The following is a 21,309-nucleotide window of genomic DNA, read 5'->3' on the forward strand; positions in this document are numbered from 1 at the left end:
GGGTTTCCTTAGCAGACCTTTACTGCGCACCCCACTTGGAGGACCTCCAGCTTCTGTGGCACCGGCTCCAGTGGTGCTACGGTGCTAAATTTCTCTGCCCAAGCGCGCTAGTCCTTCAATATTCAGTGTAATTAAAGTTACGTCAGTCTCTTCCTAATATATCTACAATTTGTACCCTAATATGGGGCCCACTTTGCAGCCAATCTACAGCATCTGTGAACTTGTGCTTATGGAGCATTTACAATTGGTCACTCCTTGCGAGTGTAATGCTTTTGTACCAGTTTAATCAGTGCAACAGAGTTGCATAAAAAGGAGAACTTGTCATTGGGAAGAGCCATTCACATTTTAAAAAGTGAAAAATACTAATTTGTGGCAAAATATTTTTACATTACGATTGAAATGACACAAATGAATTGAAAAATGAAAACTATTATAAATTTTACACATTTTATTTGTCATATAATAAAAATTCATTTCTTTTAAAACCTCCCCTTCCCCAAAGGGTGTATGTGTTCTAGTTTATTCCATTTTTGGTCATTTTTAATTTGTGCTTCTGGCTCCATTTGTCATAAACCATAATAGCACAAATAAGACCTTATCACAGATCTAACTATAAACAAACTGATGTCTGTTTCAATGGCTATCATTTTAGAAACCTGCACAAAACCACTAACAAGTTACAGTTTTATGCATTTCTGTGAAAGTTAGAGTTTGTTTTCCACGTGTAACATTTGGTACAAAAAACCCTACTTGTGAAAATAGAGCCTTTTGTTGTATATCGCTCACTACAAAATAAAGCAAAAAAAATTACTGAATTTAAAAACTGGGAGAAGGAAACAATGTGCCAATGAGCAGGAGCTGCTCACTTCACTGCCTGATTTACAGCCCATGACTTCACATTACTTGAGACATTGTGTGAGACAATTGAAAGCAAACAGATTAATATTGTTGACATTGATAGTAATAAGATCCAAAGAGCTTAATTTAACTAAACCATTACAGCAGGTACATTAAATAATGAACACGCACACAATGACCTCAAATTTTTTGGCAGACACTTCACAGAAAGGCAGACATCAACCCTTATTCTGCTGGATAAACAGCAACTACATAGGTTTAGATGGTACAATGAATATTGATAAATGCAGTGAAGATTTTGATTACCTTCAATTCATATGACGTATGATTTGAACATATGTTATTTTCAGTTGGTTATCTTACAATCTGGAAGAAATGCTGATGTCAAATAACCTTAAGCAAATGTACGATGAAATTGTCAATATTTTTAATTGTGAAATTATAAACTTAAAATTACATTAAAATTTTTTACCATGAAATATAGATGAATCAGCAAATTGAGACTGGTGAGACACTGAAAATAACTAACAACTAGCGATACCAGGAAGCATGCAACCTATTTATTCTTCAGACTGGTGTAGGGCAGTTCTATCTTTTCCAAATACTTTTCCAAGTCCACCACTTTCAGTCAGTAATTTTAATGTAAGCTGGTCTGACATCTGTTTTATCATGAAGCTTGTACAATTGCTCACCCAAATGACAATGGGTCATTCACAGTGGCTACATCGAGCGCATCACAGTAGGTAATTTAATGCTGAGGTGAACAGTCAGTCAACTCTGTTCTTGCTTTTCTTTTCCTTGTAACATACTAGCTATCATATTTCAATGTAAATGGATAATTTTAATGTTTAATTTAAACTATTTTTAAAAATAGAATGGTTTGGTTATGAATTGGATTTTTCCTTCCACCTATGTAGGTGGAATATGTTCTTGTCTATTTTTCCGGTCAGTAATAGCCAAGAGAAGTGTAATATTCAGTTTTTACAAGCTTCACTGAAAAGGCGGCACCATTGAATAAGACTGAATAACTGTTATGTCATTGTTCTCCAAACTCTACCACGATTGGCATTTGACCTTGGATACTGTTACACTTACTCAACACATCAAAGTTAGCTTCAAGTTTTAGAGTGCAGTACTCATTAAATGAATACTGTTTATCCCATTCCAACTGGCGATTTCTTTTTAGCTTCAATGTCATTGCCATTTTATTTCTGGTTAATCAACCCAGCAGTTAAAACTAAAAATCCATCTATCCGACTGGGTTTCAAACATTTAAACGGCAGGATCTCCACTCGCTGCAAAACACGTTGTCGGGTAGATTGTAAAACACTACTTTCCAGTTCAAACCAGATAATAGCATAAAGTAATCCTAGGTGTGGAATGAGGGAGGTCAATGATTTTGTCCCTGGGCCAGTATAAGCTGCTTCAAATAGATATCTTTGCTAAATCAGATGCTGTGCTTAAATATTATATTTTAAGACACTTCATATCAGGAAAATAGACTGAGTTGCTCATTTTGGCACTATCCTATGCTGTAGTTGCTTCACTGTAAAGCACTTTACATTTCCCCTTATGTAGTTTTCCAGCTCAGCCGCTAGATTGTTATATCAGTTGTGATATTTACGATCATTATTTAAATAAATACACTGCATCAGCGTGATTCCTGCTATGTATCACAATGAGCCAAACTTTGCTATATTAAATTTTGAAAGCGCTATCCCAGCCATTAATTTTAAAAATGCTCATTGCTGTCAGCTCTATAAGACTTACTGGTACTGCTTGCATTTCTGAGGTTGAATGAATGATGATTGTGCCCTCAAAAAATAAAATCCCTCCCTTTTTTCCCTAAAGAAGAGTGAAATAAATGTGAACTCGCTCAGCACACTGATGGAAGTGTAATGAAAACAGCAACAAAATGATACTTTAGGTAATATATTTATCTCATGTCAGCAAGCAGCACAACTGGATTCTTAATCATTTCTATGTCGGCACTAGATGGACTTTTAAGAAGTTTGTAGTACAGAACTTGAAAGTATGCCATCAGCTTTTCACATTCGTGCTTCAAAAGCCAAGTACATATGATAGGTTTCAAAGTTACATTATTACCTACCTTTTCAGCCAATGCTCTAAAACTTAGGACTTTCAATTAATCTTTTCATAATAGGAATAATGGACCTTTTATGTTTTTTTTTTCTCTCATTGCCTAAATTCTTGACAATAACCAAGTGATTGTTCAAGCCCCATCACAGCTCAAGACAGCTGTACTTACATGTATAATTTTGTAATATTTTACAAAAACAAAAAAAAAGAAATTAGTCAATCTATGTCATCTATGGCTGTCTTACCACTCATTCTACCTGAGAACTGTTTGAAGAAATCCCCACCCCACAACAGTGATGATATACAATTTGCAGCTTACACTAAATAATTGTGTGTAAAAGGAAAGTTGGAAAAGGAGGAGGGTGGGGTAATTGAAAAAAAAAGTGCTGCCTGAAAAATAAAAATGAAATATAAACAAACACTCACTATAGAATAAAATACAAATTTGAGTTTGCAGACTAGAAGACAATCTACCATTAAAAAACTGGTAGTAGAAGCACAATTGTTTATGTCTAATTGTTGCAGACATCGATTCCCCAATGCAATAAAAATTTTCCAACAAGTATCGCATACGAGATATGTCAAGGTTGACTCATACGGTACTGCCACTGCTCTTGACAAATGCAGACATGCCAATGAAACAGTTTAGTCCCAAGATATATGTCTCTCTTGCAGATCTCCTCCAACCTCCCAGAAATGAATGGCAGCAACCACAGAGCTTCAGACAACTTAGAATCTCAAGTGGGATTTGTGCTTCACCAGGTACCTGTTGTGTCAATAAAAGAAAATACACAACCAGAATTACTGAAGTTACAAAAACTCATTTCAGCATATTAATACTAATTCAAAGATCTTTGTGGTTGCAGCAAGAATGGGCTCTAGTGAATCAAGCGAAAGAATCCAATACTAACAATTTGTGCATCATGCTTTCTCCCTTGAGATATTGACACAACCTTTAGATATAAATGATGGTGCACTGCAGTTTTCTACATATTGACATGTCCTTGAAGTCCTAACTGAATGTTTTATGGTACAGCACCAAGGGCTGAATTTGGACAATGACTTGCATGCAAAATGTGTTGTACAACCTTATGTGTAGCACAATGAATTGTACTTTCAGAAATGGAGCTGAAGAGATAAGCACACCAGCAGGAAGGCATTCTGTGCAAATACATCAGCCTTATCACAAGAGACTCAGCTCATGACTTTTAATTACAACTGATATACAATGAAAGCTTGCAATATTCTTGCATCTCATCTAACAATTGAGAGTAAAAGTGAATAAAAGTAAAATATTTAGTTGTTAAACCTTCCATCCAAAATAACAAATGAAAAGATTCCCATCGGAATAAACATAGTCTACATGTTGCAGTTATCCTCTACTGTGGTGCCTAGCCAAGACTTCCTAGCTTTTTTAAACTAACTATTCATTTTTTGCCCAGCCTATAAAAGCTGCATTTAAAAATCAAAACTAGAATAAAGACACAACTGATGCTGTACATCAGAAACATCAATAAACTATACTTTTAAGATCTTTACATTTTGAGAGACTTTTGTGCACAGAGAATTAAAATTGATCTCAAGATGTTAAAAATACTTTTCTGTGTATCCATTCTTATTAAAAGTTTGTCATGTATATTTAGAAACTGGGTTGATTTTCCTTCGTTTTACAACTTACATACATCTCAATGGAACAGGTATCAATTTAGATGTTAAAAAATGCAAAACAGAATTTAAAACAAGGCGGCATGAAAATTCTGAAAATCATACCCTCTACTCTTAATAAACAGGAACTCAACCAGCCTGTCTTGAATATTTTAAACAGTATATACTCATTGTGCTTCATTTTATTTTACAGTTCTCTCCAACACAAAAAAAACTAATTTCTACCTCATCTACCATGAGAAAACTGAACTCCCTGTGAATCCTTATTGTTTTCTTCTTTTCAATCATTTCAACATTTTATGCACACTGATTTTGCAAACAAATTTGTGCTTCAAAAATACCCACTTCAACTTTTTACGTTCAGCTTGCCCGCTCCCTCTGCACCGTGCTCCCACCCCCATAAGAAAATGCATTCTTTAGAAACCATATAAAAAGCACGCTGTAGCCGAAGCCATTCTGTAAAGATTTTTCAGGTTTTCACCATTTATGAGGGACTCATAAATCATGGACTGGGGTTACTGCACTTAGGAAATGAATTAACTTGATAGATTGCTGAAAAAAAGATTGAACACAATTTTTCATCAAATTTTCTTCGTTGGAAGAATATAGGTCAACTAAGATTAAAATAGTTAAGGGGGCATTATCATTTGGCAAAACATCTTGCAAGATATCTGCAAGTTTGTAGGCAAAGCACTACACAATGATGGAATAGATAATAGCACTGTGTCACTAATATATTTAATATTCAGGAATGAGAACTCAGCCAACCAGTGAATCTCCTGCTCTTTATTGTTATTTTGTCAGTGGATGGATTAGTAATTAATGAAAGCAAATCCTATTTTAAATATTACATACAAGGCAAATAGCGTTCTTAAGACTGATCTGTTTTCAAGGCCCATTAACAAAAGGATTTTAAAAAATGCAAATAAAGGTTGCAGGTTCAAAACACCCTCCAAGGCTCAAGCACTAGGCTGATTCATCAGTACGAAGGAAGTGCTTCAGTAATGAGGAATTAAATGGAGGGGCCATCTGCCTCATTTGGTGCTTCGGGTGGATGTTTTGGCATAGACTTTCCCACCCACTATTGGCAAATTTGTGATGGAGCAGTCTGAATATTTGCCAAAGCGAAACTGCTGCTGACTTGTCACAATTTCTTCCCAACAACTTTAATTTATATAGCGCCCGTAATGTAATAAAACATCCCAAGACAGTGTGATCAAACAGAGTTTGACACCAAGGTACAACATATGGCCAAAAGCTTGGTCCAAGAGGTTGTTTTAAGGCACATCTTAAAAGGAGAGGGGTGGATTGGATTAGGGAGGGAATTCCGGAAGGCACGCCTGCCAATGGTACAGCAATTACATTTGGGGATACGCAAAAGGCAAGAATTGGAGGAGTGCAGAACTTTGTAGGAGGTTACAGAGATAAAGAGGGGGGAGGTTATGGAGGGATCTGAAAACCAGGATGAGAATTTTAATTCGAGGTGTTGCCAGACTGGAAGCCAATGTCGGTCAGCAAGCATAGGGGTGATGGGTGAACGGGACTTGGTGTGAGTTAGGAACCGGCAGCAGAGCTTTGGATGAGCTCATGGACGAGTTTATGAATTCATGTAGGGTGGAAGATGGAAGGTTGGCAGAAGAGCATTGAAATAGTCAAGTCTAGAGATCACAAAAGCATGATTGAGGGTTTCAGCAGCAAATGACCTAAGGTAGGGCAGAGTTGGGAGATGTTACGGAGGTGAAAATAGGCAGTCTTGAGATTGGAGTAGAAATGTGGTCAGAAACTTGGGCTCAAAACAAAATCAAGGGACCGAACTGTCTGGTTCAGGCTCAGAGTTTCCAAGGTGAGGGGGAATAGAATTTGTGGTGGGGACCAAAGGCAAGGACTTCAGTCTTCTTAATATTCAACTGGAAGTTCTGCTCACTCAGGGTAGTTTGGAGGTGATAAAACCATGTTTTATTGGCTCAATGCAGCTGAGAGGGATGGAAATACTGTTCTGCTGCAGCACCAGTTAAAAGGCAACCTCGTTTCTCAGTAAGATGGCAGAAGAAGCAACAGCCGCCAAGGATGTCAGCAGCTGGACTCCTGCATTTCCTCTCCCCATATCTCTTGGTTCCCGAGACACCAAAAATTTGTCTATCTCAGCCTTAAATATATTCAATGATGGAGCATCCACAACCCTCTTGGGCAGGCAATTCCAAAGATTCACAACCCTTTGAGTGAAGAAACTTCTTCGCATCTCAGTGCTAATGACTGGCCCCTTATCCTGAAACTGTGCCCCTGTATTCTAGATTTCCAAGTCAGAGACCATGATAGCCTGGGGAACTGCTGCAGCATCAAGCCACTAAGGAAAATTTCTAAGGGCCATGGTGGCTTCTGGAGTGGAAACTACCAATGCTTCTGTAGCTGCTTTAAACACCACAGTTTCACTGGGATTCCAAGACTGTTAGGGACTATTTGGTCTGATATGAACCAGTAGTGTCTCCGAGATTATGCCCACACCATTGGACTATAAGGAGTCAGCGCAGATAGTTCTTTCCAAATAACGGCAGTAAAACCATTTCTTAAGGCCCCCTCCAATGCCATCACATAAGGGACGCTTCAGACATGAGTCTGGCACTGCTGGCTACTGCATGCACCAGATGGTCCCACTGGCACAGCAATTATCCTGCTACGAAAGTCACCTCAGTTATCTAATACCTGAGTGCAACTACAGCAATCACCTACCACTCAACCTCATACCACTAAGAGTAGTCACTGTGTTAAGATATCATTGTAGAAAGGAGCATAAACTTTGTTGTCACTTCCTCGTGAATGCTTTTGCTGTATCAAGTAAAGAGATAATAAGAAATAGAAGCAGGAGTAGGCATTCGTCCCTTTGAGCCTGCTCTGCCATTTAATATGATCATGGCTTATCTTCTACCTCAACTCCACCTTCCTGCTCAATCCCTATATCCCTCGATTTCCAGAGCATCCAAGAATCTAATCGATCTCTGTCCAGAATATACTCACGACTAAGCATCCATAGCTCTCTGCGGTAGAGAATTCCAAAGATTCACAACCCTTTGAGTGAAGAAATTTCTCATCTCAGTCCTAAATGGTTGACCCTTATCCTGAGACTATGACCCCCCAGTTCTAGACTCCGCAGCCAGGGGAACATCCTCCCAGCATTTACCCTGTCAAGCCCCTTCAGAATTTTCTATGTTTCAATGCGATCACCTCTCAGTCGTCTAAATACTAGGGAATACAGGCCTAATGTACTCAAGCTCTCCTCATGTGACAATCCCCTCATCCCAGGAATTAGTCTGGTGAATCTTCATTGTACTCCTTCTAAAGGGGAATATAACCTTCCTTAGGTAAGGTGACCAAAACGGCATATAATACTTCAGGTGTGGTCTCATCAAGGCCTCATAACAATTGCAGTAAGATTTCCTCACTCTTTTACTCCAATCCCTTTATAATAAAGGCCAACATACCATTGGTTTTCCTAATTGCTTGCTGTGCCTGCATGTTAATTTTCTGTGATTCATGTACAAGCACACCCAGGACCCTCCAAATATCAACACTTCCCAATCTCTCACCAATAAAAAAAAAATTCTGCTTTAAATTTTTCATTCCAAAGTGGATAATTTCACCCTTCCCCATATTATATTCCATCTGCCATGTTCTTGTCCACTCACGTAACCTGTCTATATCCTTTTGCAGCCTCTTTGCGTCCTCACAGCTTACTTTCCCCACCTAACTTTGGATCGTTAGCAAATCTGGATACATTACATTCGATCTTCTCATCTAAGTCATTGATATAGATTGTAAGTAGCTGAGGCCCATGCACTGATCCTTGTGGTATCCCTCCAGTTACAGCCTTCCAATCTGAAAATTGCCCTTTTATTTCTGCAGAGAAAATTGAGGGATTAGTTCTGCTCACCCAACACTGACTACATTTAAATCTGTGGCATGGGCCTATCGCAAGCTGTAAATGAAACTGGCGATTCATTGGGAAGAGAATTCAGGTGCAGTTTTTTTTGCAATGGATTTGAAGCATTGCCTTTAAGAATCCATTTTCCTCTGTTTGTCATCCCAGAATGTGCAGCAATTCAGAGGAAAATCTAGGTCATAACATTGCACAATACAATTTGAAGCAGCGCAGGGAATTCCTGGCCAACATTCTAACGTCAACCAATGCTATCAAATCAGCTATTGCTGCCTCTGGGATTTTGCTTGGCCCACAATGGCTGCCATGTTTGCCTACACAATACCTGTTACTGTTCTGACAAAATAAATTACATGTGAAGCTCTTCAATTCATTTCTGAAAGACATGATGTGTGTTATACAAAATCAATGTAACCTTAAAGATATTTATTTCCTTTGGGCCTCAATGCAAGATGAGTCATGCTTATTCCTAAAAATGTATGGACAATATGGCAGTTCTAATTTATCTGCTACTCACCTGTCCAAAGTCTCCCAGAAACGTAGCAAAACAGCTCTGTCAAGATGGCGCTTGTGGTGGCTCAATTCCAGTACAGTCACATCCCACTTTTGAACATTTGGATCCAGACGCATTTCATCATACTTGAGGTGGAATGCTTTGACTGGGGGAAGAGTGGTGCAGGCAGCCAATTAATCCAGTTGTAACAAAATAGCATAAGGTAAGGCTTAAAGAAAGAACTTACATTTATTTAGTGCCTTTCATGACCTCAGGATGACCCCCAAGTCCTCAACAGTGACCTTTTGTCTCAGAGGCAAGAGTGTTACAAATATGCTTAACAACATAACTAAGTCAGCCAACAGTCTTCAACTGCCTCATTTTAAAACATCTGAATTCTAGTTATCGAAGGACTGAATTTGCACTACCTAAAGTAATAAATAAAGTGATAAATAGCCATTTATCAATTTAAAAAAATACCAAATCTATGCAAGTACCCAAAATGAACATATTCTTTCCGCACCATCTAGCTAGCTTGTGGCCCGATTTAGAACTGGCAAAATTTATCAGAGTATGTGAGTGAGTGAGCGAGCTCGTTGTATGTACCACATGACCATTTGGTTGGAAGTTAATTCTTGAGCCTCCAGGCAAGTTACTCTACACAGAACTCAAGATCTGATTTTTAAAAAATGTTTTAAAAATTATTCCCCTACGTTAATCAGCAACAAAACTGAAGCATCATCTTTCTGACAGCTGCTTGTAGTTGAATCTAATCTATAATCCAGCTGCCTCAGCAGGCATGAATCCAGGAACCTGGAAAGAAAATAACGTGCGCAGATTCCTCGTTTCACAATTAGCACTGGATTAAGGTGTTAAGGTTGGTGAGGGTCAACTGGAAAACTCAAGACTGAGGTAGATAGATTTTTGTTAGATAAGGGTATTAAGAGATGTGAAGAAGATAGGTAAATGGAGTTGGGATACATATCAGCCATGATGGAACAGGCTCAAGGAGCTGAAAAGGCTACTCCTTTTCCTATTAAATATGTATTACCATGTGGCCTGGGAACTACGGACATGTCCTTTGTATCAGCACTAAGTTTAAGTTTGTATAAAATATTTAATTTGTGGCATTAAGTCAATAAATAATGGCCAGAGATATATGATAAATATCTCTACTTATGATGATCATAACTCAATTAAGGTTTTAATCACTAACAAATTATTTGGTCAGGTTAATTCCTGAAGATATTTATGACATTTTTCTGCTGTCTGGCACACATTCCATGTAATTACAAATGTCACTGAGATGTATTTAAGTTCGAGCTGCACAATCTAAAGACATTACCAAATCATTACCACCTCAATAGTACAAGAGAGCTGCATATTAGCTCAGGCGAGTATTGTTAAGATGCAAACTCAACAACAGAAAAAAGTTCTGAACTAGCTATTAACCTTTTACAGTCTGAATGTTGTGTTTTACCTGTGAACCTGTAAAAGAAGAATTGGCATAGTATGAAAAGGTCAAATATAGATGAAATCTAATTTTGCAGCAACCCTGCCAGTTTTCTACAATAAATTTTCCACGAGTTTAAATTTGGAGTATGTCAAGTTATATGGCCTGGGAACTGTAAAACAAAGTGCACTGCAGTGTCTCACATAATAGTGGTCTTTTCATGATTATTATACATGTGCATTTTAGCAAAGTAATCTAAATAGATTAGACCAAGTGTTTTGGGACAGATTTTAATAAAGTTATGCGCTTCACTTAGCTAAAATTTGACTGCATACCAAACCTAGAAAGGTCACATCAACAATCACAATATGCACATTTATATGTTCAGAAGAAATAATTGTATTCTTGCACATTAATGACGAAATGCCACTTTAAAAGTTGTTACACATCATGTGGGATGCACTTTCCCTTCAAGGAAAGATCAACAGTACACAAAAATACACAAAAGAATGCCATAATCACCATTACATTTTGCATGTTACAGGTTTTCAAAATATTAAAAAATCCTTTATTATATTCAATATCTTTTAAAAATTAAAATACTTGGTAGCGAATTTGCTCACTAAACAGGGGTGCCCATCTCTTGCATTTGCGGGTTGCATAGGTACCTTGGATTTGTTGCTCATTCTTTAAATTCATATTCCCAATAATCTGCATACATATGAAGTTATCGATAATAGTAGATCATGAGGCTATGATTAAGATTACAGGCAACTAGACTAAAAACAGTTCTTTCTATGCTTTCATGCCCAAAAAATTCAAACAGGACGCAGCATCAAATAAAAATGCAGTACAAATAGGCCTGCGCAGCTTGGCTCCAAGCTGCAGATTGCCAGACTTCAGGGCCACATGTGACTTTAAGGTCGCACATTTGACATCCTTGCATAAACATACTGTGCTAGAGAGAAGTAGGAAACAATGTATTGAAAAAAACAGAAAATGCTGAAAATATTCAACAGGTCAGGCAGGATCTATGGAGACAGAAAAACAGTTAACGATTCAGGTCGATGTACATTTGTTAGAACTGGAAAAAGTTAAGCGCTTTAAGCAAATACAGAAAGAGCAAAATGTTGAGTTGGGGGGGTGCAGCTAGAACAAATACAAAGGTCTATGATAGTTAGGAAATTAAATGGCAAAGGGGTCAATGGCACAAGTCAAAAGGAGTAGTAATGGGGCAAGTAAAGAAACAAAAGATATGTCTAGAGGAGATGCAAATGGGAATAGCAAAAATAAAGTGGCACTGCTTAAAAATAAAAAATGGTAGGCAATGATGGTAAGGCCACATTTTATTGGCCTCCTCCAGTTACCCCGAGAAGGTATTGGGCCTTTTTCTTCAACTGCTGCAATCACTGACATAAATGTTGGAAAGAGAATCTGCTGAACAGTTTGGAATGGGTTTCTTGTGAAATCTTGGACTTGTCTTTTACTTAAAAACTTATTTCAAATATTCACTAAATTCTCTTTGTTTCCGTATTACGTTGTGACTTTGAATGTGCATCAACACTTCAGTTTTAGTTGCACTTCTCAACAGTGGATTTTTCCTAAACAGAAAAAAAAAATCCACATTTAAAAACTTCTTGGGATGTGGGCAACGGTGGCAATACCAGATTAATTGCCTGTTCCTAGTCACTTTGATATGGTGGCATTGGGAAACCTTCTTGAACTGCTGCAGTCCACATAATGATAGTGTTCCTGTGATGACATTAGACAGGAAATCCAAGGATTTTAACCAGTGACAATGAAGGAACAGCACGATATGTGCCCAATTCAGGATGACATGGTACTTGCAGAGGGGACATGGAAGTGGCTCATGTTCTTATATTGATGCTCTTGCCCTTCTTGGTGGTAGAAGTCTTGGGGCAGTGAGGCACTGGCAGAGCAAGCTCAGGTGAATCACTGAGGTGTAGATAGCTTGCGCATGAGCTATAGTGCTGGTGAAGAGGGTTGCCTAATTAACACTATAGCATGGGCACCAGTCAAGCTAGATATACAGGTCGTACGTCCCAAAGACTGGCAGACCGTATCAAACAACATGTCCCTTCTGCTGTTCCCAACGAGCAAGGTACAGGCTGTACCCAACCAGCCCGTACCCGCAAAACTCAAAACACAGTGTCTAACATTAGATGTGATTCCGCAATTGGACAATAGAAACATAGAAAATAGGAGGAGTAGGCCATTCGGCTCTTCGAGCCTGCTCCACTATTCATTATGATCATGGCTGATCATCCAACTCAGTAACCTGCTACATAATCCACAGTGTGCTAAGAATTATGCTGACAACCAATTTAGGATTGTCAGTAGAGTTTCAGTGTGGCGCATTTATGCATACTGGAAGCTACATATATTAATACATTGGGCCCTGTTCTTTGCAGACAGAAAGAATATGTACAAACATTGTGCTATTTCAGCTAAACAAAATAAGTGACAGCCATTCGCTGGTTCATTCCTCAGGGCAATGCCTTGACCAATCAGAGTCAAGCTGCCTGGTTTAAATTTCAAACAAAGCCTGGCAGTTAACTGTCAGTCACTGGTGCGCTCTCCATGGCAACGCCTCTATCAATCCGAGTTCACTTGCCAACCAATCAGCACTCTCTTCTCATGCAGTATAAGTTGTTTTCCCTTACATTGGTTATTCTTGCTAGTCCAATGAGAAAGGAGGCACTGCTAGACCTGGTTCTTTGGAATGAGGTGGGCCAAATGGATCAAGTATTAGTAGGAGAGCATTTAGGGGACAGTGATCATTGTATCATAAGGTTTAGGCTGACTACAGAAAAGGACAAAGATCAATCTGGAGTAAGAATAATTAACTGGGGGGAAGCCAACTTCAATGGGCTAAGAACAGACCTGGGACAAATAAATTGGAGTCAAAGGTTGGCAGGAAAAAAAGTAGCTGAACAATGGGCTACCTTCAAAGAGGAGATAGTTTGGGTACAGTCAAGGTATGTTCCCTTGAAGGGGAAAGGTAAGGCAAACAAATCCAGAGCTCCCTGGATGACAAGAGATAGAGATTAAGATAAAGAAGAAAAAGTGTGCTTATGACCGTGCCAGGTAGAAAATACTATTGAGAACTGGGCTGAGTTTAGAAAGTCCAGAGGTGATGTGAAAAAGCAAATAGAGAGCATGAAAAGAGACTGGCAGCTAACAATAAAGGGAATCCCAAAGTTTTCTATAGACATATAAATAGTAAAAGGGTGGCAAAAGGAGGAGTGGGACTGATTAAGGACCATAAACAGGATTTACATATGGAGGCAGAGGGCATAGCTGAGGTATTAAATGAATACTTTGCATCTGGCTTTACCAAGGAAGAAGATATAACCTAGGCAAAAGAGGAGGTAATTCAGACACTAGAAGGGTTTAAAATTGCTAAGGAGGTGGTACTGGATAGGCTGTCTGCACTTAAAGTGGATAAGGCACCAGGACTGGATGAGATGCATCCGAGGAGACTGAGGGAAGTGAAAGTGGAAATTATGGAGGCACTGGCCATAATTCTTCAGTCTTCCTTTGACTCGGGGGTGGTGCCAGAGGACTGGAGAATTGCAAACGTTACACCCTTGTTCAAAAAAGCGGGTAAAGATAAGCCCAGCAACTATAGGCCAGTCAGTTTAACTTCGGTGGTGGGGAAACTTCCAGAAAAAACAATTCGGGACAAAATTAATAGTTACATGGACAAATGCGGGTTAATTAAGGGAAGCAAGCATGGATTTCTTCAGGGAAAATCACGTTTAACTAACTTGCTGGAGTTTTTTGAGAAGGTAACAGAGAGGGTTGATGAGGGCAATGCTGTTGATGTGGTGTACATGGACTTAAAGGCATTTGATAGTGCCACACAACAGACCTGTGAGCAAGGTTATAGCTCATGGAATACAAGGGATGGCAGCAACATGGATACGAAATTGGCTGAGCGACAGGAAACAAAGATGTTTATCGGCCTGGAGGAAGGTTTGCAGTGGAGTTCCCCAGGGGTCAGTGTTGGGGCCCTTGCTTTTCCTGATATATATTAATGACCTAGACCTTGATGTACAGGGCACAATTTCCAAGTTTGCAGATGATACTAAACTTGGAAGCATTGTGAACTGTGAGGAGGATAGCGGACAACTCCAAAAGGACATAGACACAGTGGCGGCACAGTGGTTAGCACTGCAGCCTCACAGCTCCAGTGACCTGGGTTCAGTTCTGGGTACTGCCTGTGTGGAGTTTGCAAGTTCTTCCTGTGTCTGCGTGGGTTTCCTCCGGGTGCTCCGGTTTCCTCCCACATGCCAAAGACTTGCAGGTTGATAGGTAAATTGGCCATTATAAATTGCCCCTAGTGTAGGTAGGTGGTAGGGAAATAGAGGGACAGGTGGGGATGTGGTAGGAATATGGAATTAGAGTAGGATTAGTATAAATGGGTGGTTGATGGTCGGCACAGGCTCGGTGGGCCGAAGGGCCTGTTTCAGTGCTGTATCTCTAAATAAATTTAAAAAAACAAACAAGTCGGTGGAATGGGCAGACAAGTTGGTGGAATGGGCAGACAGGTGGCAGATTAAGTTCAATGTAGAGAAATGTGAAGTAATTCATTTTGGTAGGAAGAAAATGGAGAGAGAATACAAAATAAAGAGTACAATTCTAAAAGGAGTGCAGGAGCAGAGGGACCTGGGTGTACATGTGCATGTCACTGAAGGTGGCAGGACAGGTTGAGAGAGCAGTTAATAAAGCATACAGTATCCTGGGCTTTATCAAAAAGGGCATTGAGTACAAGAGCAAGAAAGTTATGTTGAACTTGTAGAAGGCACTTATTCGGTCTCAGCTGGAGGACTGCATCCAGTTCTGGGCATTGCACTTTAGCAAAGACGTGAGGGCATTAGAGAGAGTCCAGAAAAGATTCACTAGAATGGTTCCAGGGATGAGGAACTTCAGTTATGAAGACAGATTGGAAAAGTTAGGACTGTTTTCCTTGGAGAAGAGAAGGCTGAGAGGTGATTTGATAGAGGTATTCAAAATCATGAGGGGTCTGGACAGAGTAGATAGAGAGAAACTGTTCCCACTTGCAAAAGGGTAGAGAACGAGAGGGCACAGATTTAAAGTATTTGGTAAGAAAAGCAAAAGTGACATGAGGAAAAACTTTTTTACACAGCTAGTGGTTAAGGTCTGGAATTCATTGCCTGAGAGTGTGGTGGAGGCAGGTTCAATTGAAACATTCAAAAGGGAATTTGACTTATATGAAAAGAAAGAACGTGCAGGGTTACGAGGAGAAGGAACTGAGTGAATTGCTCTTTCAGCGAGCCAGTGCAGACACGATGGGCCGAATGGCCTCCTTCTGCACTGTAACAACTCTGTGATTCTGTAAAGGTCATAGTGTCAGTAGTAGAGGTTGGCCATTTTGGACTGAGATGAGGAGAAACTTCTTCAGTCAGAGGGTTGTGAATGTTTGGAATTCTCCACCCCAGAGGGCTTTGGATGCTCAGTCGTTTCGTATATTCAAGGAAAAGATGGATAGATTTGTGGACACTAAGGGACTCGAAGGATATGGGAATATGGCAGAAAAGTAAAGTTGAGGTAGAAGTTCAGCCATGATTTAACTGAACGGAGCAGACTTGAGGGACTATATGACCTACTCTTTCTCCTATTTATGTTCTTAAATAAAAGTAGAAAAATTACTTTTTGCGAAAATATCCACAGGTGATCCATCAGGTAATAACCATGGCCATCCCTTGAACTGCCAGGCAGCTCCTTGTACAAAAACTGCCACAACACGATCCCTGAAAGAGAAATGAAAAATAAAAGACTTGATGGAATTTCTTCTGCTAAATATTTAAAAACTAATTTATGACTCTCAAATTGACAGACTAATATTTTAAAAACTGCAATTCCGACACAGACAATTTAAAAAAATCTTTCTTGGAGTTTCGTTGCTGCTATTTTGGGTACCTTGGTTTTCAAACCTCCTGTTAAAGCTATGTCCTATGTAAATGCATTGGAAGCAGTTCAGAGATGGTTTACTTGACTGATACCTGGAATGGGCGGGCTATCTTATGAGGAAAGATTGGAGAGGCTAGGCTTGTATGCGCTGGAATTTACAAGAGTAAGAGGAGACTTGATTGAAACATACAAAATCCTGAGGGGTCTTGACAGGGTGGATGTGGAAAGGATGTTTCATCTTGTGGGAGAATCTAGAACCAGGAGTCACTGTTTAAAAATAAGGGGTCGCCCATTTAAGACTGAGATGAGGAGAAATCTTTTCTCTCAGAGGGTCGTGAGTCTTTGGAACTCTCTTCCTCAAAAGAAGGTGGAAACAGAGTCTTTGAATATGTTTTAGGAGGTTCACAACGTTTCAGGAGGTAGTCATCCCAGAGCTTAAGAGAGTGCAGGCAGAGATGGACTGGGTGGCTGCCAGACAGACAAGGAGGTCAAGGCAGGTAGTTTAGGAGACCCCGGGGAACATACCACTTTCTAACTGGTATTCAGTTCTGAGTACTGATGGAAGAGAGGGTTCCTCTGGAGGGTACAGCAAGAATCATGACCAGAGCACCATGGGTGGCTTAGCTGTGCAGGGAGGGAGGAGAAAAGACAAGAGAGCAACAGTGGTAGGGGTTCTATAGTTAGGGGAACAGATAGGCATTTCTGTGGTCGCAGACATGATTCCAGGATGGTATGTTGCCTCCCTGGTGCAAGGGTCATGGATATCACCAAGCGGCTACAGAGCATTCTGGAGGGCGACGGTGTACAGCCAGACGTCGTGGTTCACATTGTACCCAATGATATAGAAAGAAAGTGGGATGAGGTCCTGCAAGCTGAGTTCAGGGAGTTAGGAAAAAGATTAGCAAGCAGGACCTCAAAGGTAGTAATCTCTGGATTACTCCCAAGGCCAAGTGCTAGCGAGTACACGAACAGGAGAATACACCAGATGAATGTGTGGCTCAAGAGATGGTGCAGCAGGGAGGGCTTCAGATTTCTGGAACATTGGGACCGGTTCTGGGGAAGGTGGGACCTCTACAAGCTGGACGATCTACACCTGAACAGGACTTCCTTGCAGGAAGGTTTGCTAATGCTGTTGGGGATGGTTTAAACTAGTTTGGCAGGGGAATGGGAATCTGAGAGCAGCTTCAGATAGGACAATTTCAGGCCAGGGAATGGAAGGCAGAAAATTAGCAAGTGACTCAACAAGACAGAAGTAGCAAAGGTTAAAATTCCTGTACAGCACAGGAATTTGGCAGTGGTAAAAGGTATTTATTTAAATGCAAGGAGTATAGCAAATAAAGCCGATGAGCTGAGGGCACAGATAGACACATGGCAACACAATATTGTTGCTATAATGGAAACTTGGCTTAAAGTGGGGCAAGAATGGCAACTCAACATCCCTGGATAGAGTTTTCAGGTGGGATAGAGAGGGGGATAAAAAAGGTGTACCATTATTGGTTCAGGAGTCAATAACAGCTGTGAGGAGGGATGATATGCTAAATGAATCATCAAATGAGGTCATATGTGTGGATATCAGAAATAAAAATGGGGCAGACACACTACTAGGAGTGTACTATAGACCCCCAAATAATGAGAGGGAGATGGAGGAGCAAATATGTAGGCAAATTTCTGAGTGTAAAAACTAAAGGGCAATAACAGTTGAGCATTCAACTACCCTAATATCAACTGGGATACAAACCGTGTGAAGGGCACAGAGGGCACAAAATTCTTGAACCGCAATTAAGAGAACTTTTTTGGCCAACATGTAACAAGCCCAACGAGAAGGGGCGCAATTCTAGATTTAGTCTTCTGTAATTAAGCTGGGCAAGTAGATGAAGTAGCAGTGGGTGATCATTTTGGAGATAGCGATCATACCAGTTAGTTTTAGCATAATCATGGAAAAGGACAAAGATAAGACAGGAGCAAAAGTTCTAAATTGGGGGAAGGCAAATTTTACGAAACTGAGAGGTGATCTGGCAAATGTGGACTGGATACAGCTACGTGAAGGAAAATCAGTGGCAAACCAGTGGGAGGCATTCAAAAGCGAGATTCTACAGGCAGAGTGTAGGCATGTCCCCACAAAGATAAAGGGTGGTACAGTCAAATCTAGAGCCCCCTAGTTATCTGGAGGCTTACAGAGTAAGTTGAAGCAGAAAAAGAAAGCTTATGATGATCACAAATATCTTAATACTTTAGAAAGCCTAGAGGAGTATAGAAAGTGCAGGGGTGAAGTCAAAAAGAAAATTAGAAAAGCAAAGAGAGGACATGAAAAACTATGGGCAGGTAAAATCAAGGAAAACCCAAAGATGTTTTGTCAGTACATTAAGAGCAAGAGGATAACTAAGGAAAGGGTAGGGCCTATCAGAGAGGTACAAGGGAACTTGCACATGGATGCAGAAGATGAGGGCAGGGTTCTTAATGTGTTTTTTTGCCTCTGTCTTCACAAAGGAGAGGGATGATGCAGACATTGGTAGTGAAGGAGGAGGGGTGTGAAATATTAGATACGATTAGCATAATGAAAGAGGAAGTACTAGAGGGTCTGACATCCTTGAAAGTGGATAAATTGCCAGGGCCGGATGGATTGCATCCCAGGTTGTTAAAAGAAGCCAGGGAGGAAATAGTGGATGCGCTGAGGATCATCTTCAAATCCTCACTGGATACGGGCGAGGTGCCAGAGGATTGGAGGTCTGCGAAAGTTATACCATTGTTTAAAAAGTGTGCGAGGGATAGGCCAAATAATTATAGGCCAGTCAGTCTGACCTTGGTGGTGAGTAAATTATTAGAATCAATTCTGAGAGACAGGATAAACTGCCACTTAGAAACACACTGATTGATCAGGGATAGTCAGCATTGATTTGTTAAGGGAAGGTCCTGTCTTACTAACTTAATTGAATTCTTTGAGGAAGTAACAAGGAGGATTGATGAGGGTAGTGCAGTGGATGTGGTCTACATGGATTTTAGTAAGGCATTTGACAAGGTCCCGCATGGCAGACTGGTCAGTAAAATGAAAGCCCATGGTATATAGGGGATGTGGCAGGTTGGATCCAAAACTGGCTCAGTGACCGGAAGCAAAGGGTAGTAGTTGACAGATGTTTTTGTGAATGGTAAACTGTTTCCAGTGGCATTCCACAGGGCTCAGTGTTGGGTCCCTTGCTGTTTCTGGCATATATTAATGATTTGGACTTAAATGTGGGAGGCATGATTGGGAAATTTGCTGATAACACAAAAATTGGCTGTGTAGTTGATGAAGAAGAGGATAGCTGTAGACTCCAGAATGATATCAATGGTTTGGTTGAGGGAGGAAAAGTGGCAAATAGAATTCAATACAGAGAAGTGTGAGGTAATGCACTTGGGGAGGGCAAACAAAGCAAGGGAATACACAATAAACGGGAGGATATTGAGAGGGATAGAAGAAGTGAGAGACCTGGGAGAGCATGTCCACAGGTCCCTGAAGGTGGCAGGACCGGTAGATAAAATGGTGAAGACATATGGAATGCTTTCCTTTATTGGCCAAGGTATAGAATACAAAAGCAGGGATGTAATGCTGGAACTGTATAAAATGATGGTTAGGGCACAGCTGGAGTATTGCATACAGTTCTGGTCACTGCATTATAGGAAGGACATAGTTGCTCTGGAGAGAGTGCAGAGGAGATTTACAAGAATGTTGCCAGGGCTTGAAAGTTGCAGCCGTGAGGAAACACGGGATAAGCTAGGGTTGTTTTCCTTAGAACAGAAGAGGCGGAGGGGTGACTTAATTGAGATGTACAAAATTATGAGGGGCCTAGATAGAGTAGACAGGAAGGACCCGTTTCCCCTAGCGGAGAGGTCAATTACCAAGGGGCACAGATTTGAGGTGATTGGTAGAAGGATTAGAGGGGACATGAGGAAAAACCTTCTCATCCAGAGGGTTGTGGGTGTCTGCAATTCACTGCCAGGAATGGTGGTGGAGGCAGAAACCCTCAATCCTTTTAAAGGTTACCTGGACATGCACCTGAAGTGCTATAACTGGTAAGGTTATGGACCAAGTGGAAGAAGGTGGGATTAGATTGGGCGGCTAGTTTTTTCTGCCGGCACGGACACGACAGATTGAATGACCTCCTTCTGTGCTGTAATTTTTCGGTTGTTCTATGGTTCTAAGCCAGAGGTAGACAGATTCTTGATAAGCAAGGGGGTGAAAGGTTATCGGGGGTAGGTGGTAATGTGGAGTAATCAGTTCAGCCATGAACTTATTGAATGGCGAAGCAGCCTCGAGGGGCCAAGTGGCCTACTCCTGCTCCTAATTCGTATGTTCGTATGTCTGCACAACTTCAAAATACAACATTTAACTAAAACAAAAACTACTGTTGGTGCAGTGAATCATTTGATATTAATTTTATTTTAATAGATCTCTCGTAGCATTGTTTAAAGTTGGTCAGAGGATATGCTGTTTTATTCCGTACAATAAAATCAGAGTTATTGACCTATGGTGATCGAATAATTGCCTTTTTAAGGTTATTGTGGATATATTAGTGCTATTCAAAGCTTATATTCCATGTGTACATATTTACTTCATGTGTACATATTTTCTCAATGTGCTATTTGATAAGGAGAGGAAGATTATATGCTCTAATGGAGATAAGAAGAAAATAACAGGAGCAGGAGTAGGCCATTCGGCCCCTCAAACCTGCCCCGCCATTCAATAAGATCATGGCTGATATGCCCCAGACCTCAACTCCTCTTTCGTGTCAGCTCCTCATAGCCCTCAACTCCCCGATATTTCAAAAATCTATCTACCTCCTCTTTAAGTACTTTGAGTGATCTAGCCTCCACAAC

The 21,309-nt window shown here is 40.3% G+C and overlaps 1 protein-coding gene across 1 annotated transcript in view; it reads right to left on the reverse strand.

Moving 5' to 3' along the window:
* Positions 1–430: 430 nt before the first annotated feature.
* Positions 431–21,309, reverse strand: part of cdc73 (cell division cycle 73, Paf1/RNA polymerase II complex component, homolog (S. cerevisiae)) — a 455,163-nt gene continuing 434,284 nt past the window's right edge. The window contains exons 15-17 of the mRNA XM_068037710.1: positions 16,198–16,298; positions 9,072–9,213; positions 431–3,724 (exon numbers count right to left, since the gene is read on the reverse strand). Of these exons, the coding sequence (XP_067893811.1) occupies positions 3,688–3,724; positions 9,072–9,213; positions 16,198–16,298 (280 nt within the window). The 3' untranslated portion in view covers positions 431–3,687. The remainder of the gene's footprint in view (positions 3,725–9,071; positions 9,214–16,197; positions 16,299–21,309) is intronic.

This window comes from Heterodontus francisci, chromosome 8 (genome assembly GCF_036365525.1).
Source record: "Heterodontus francisci isolate sHetFra1 chromosome 8, sHetFra1.hap1, whole genome shotgun sequence".
NCBI lineage: Eukaryota > Metazoa > Chordata > Chondrichthyes > Heterodontiformes > Heterodontidae > Heterodontus > Heterodontus francisci.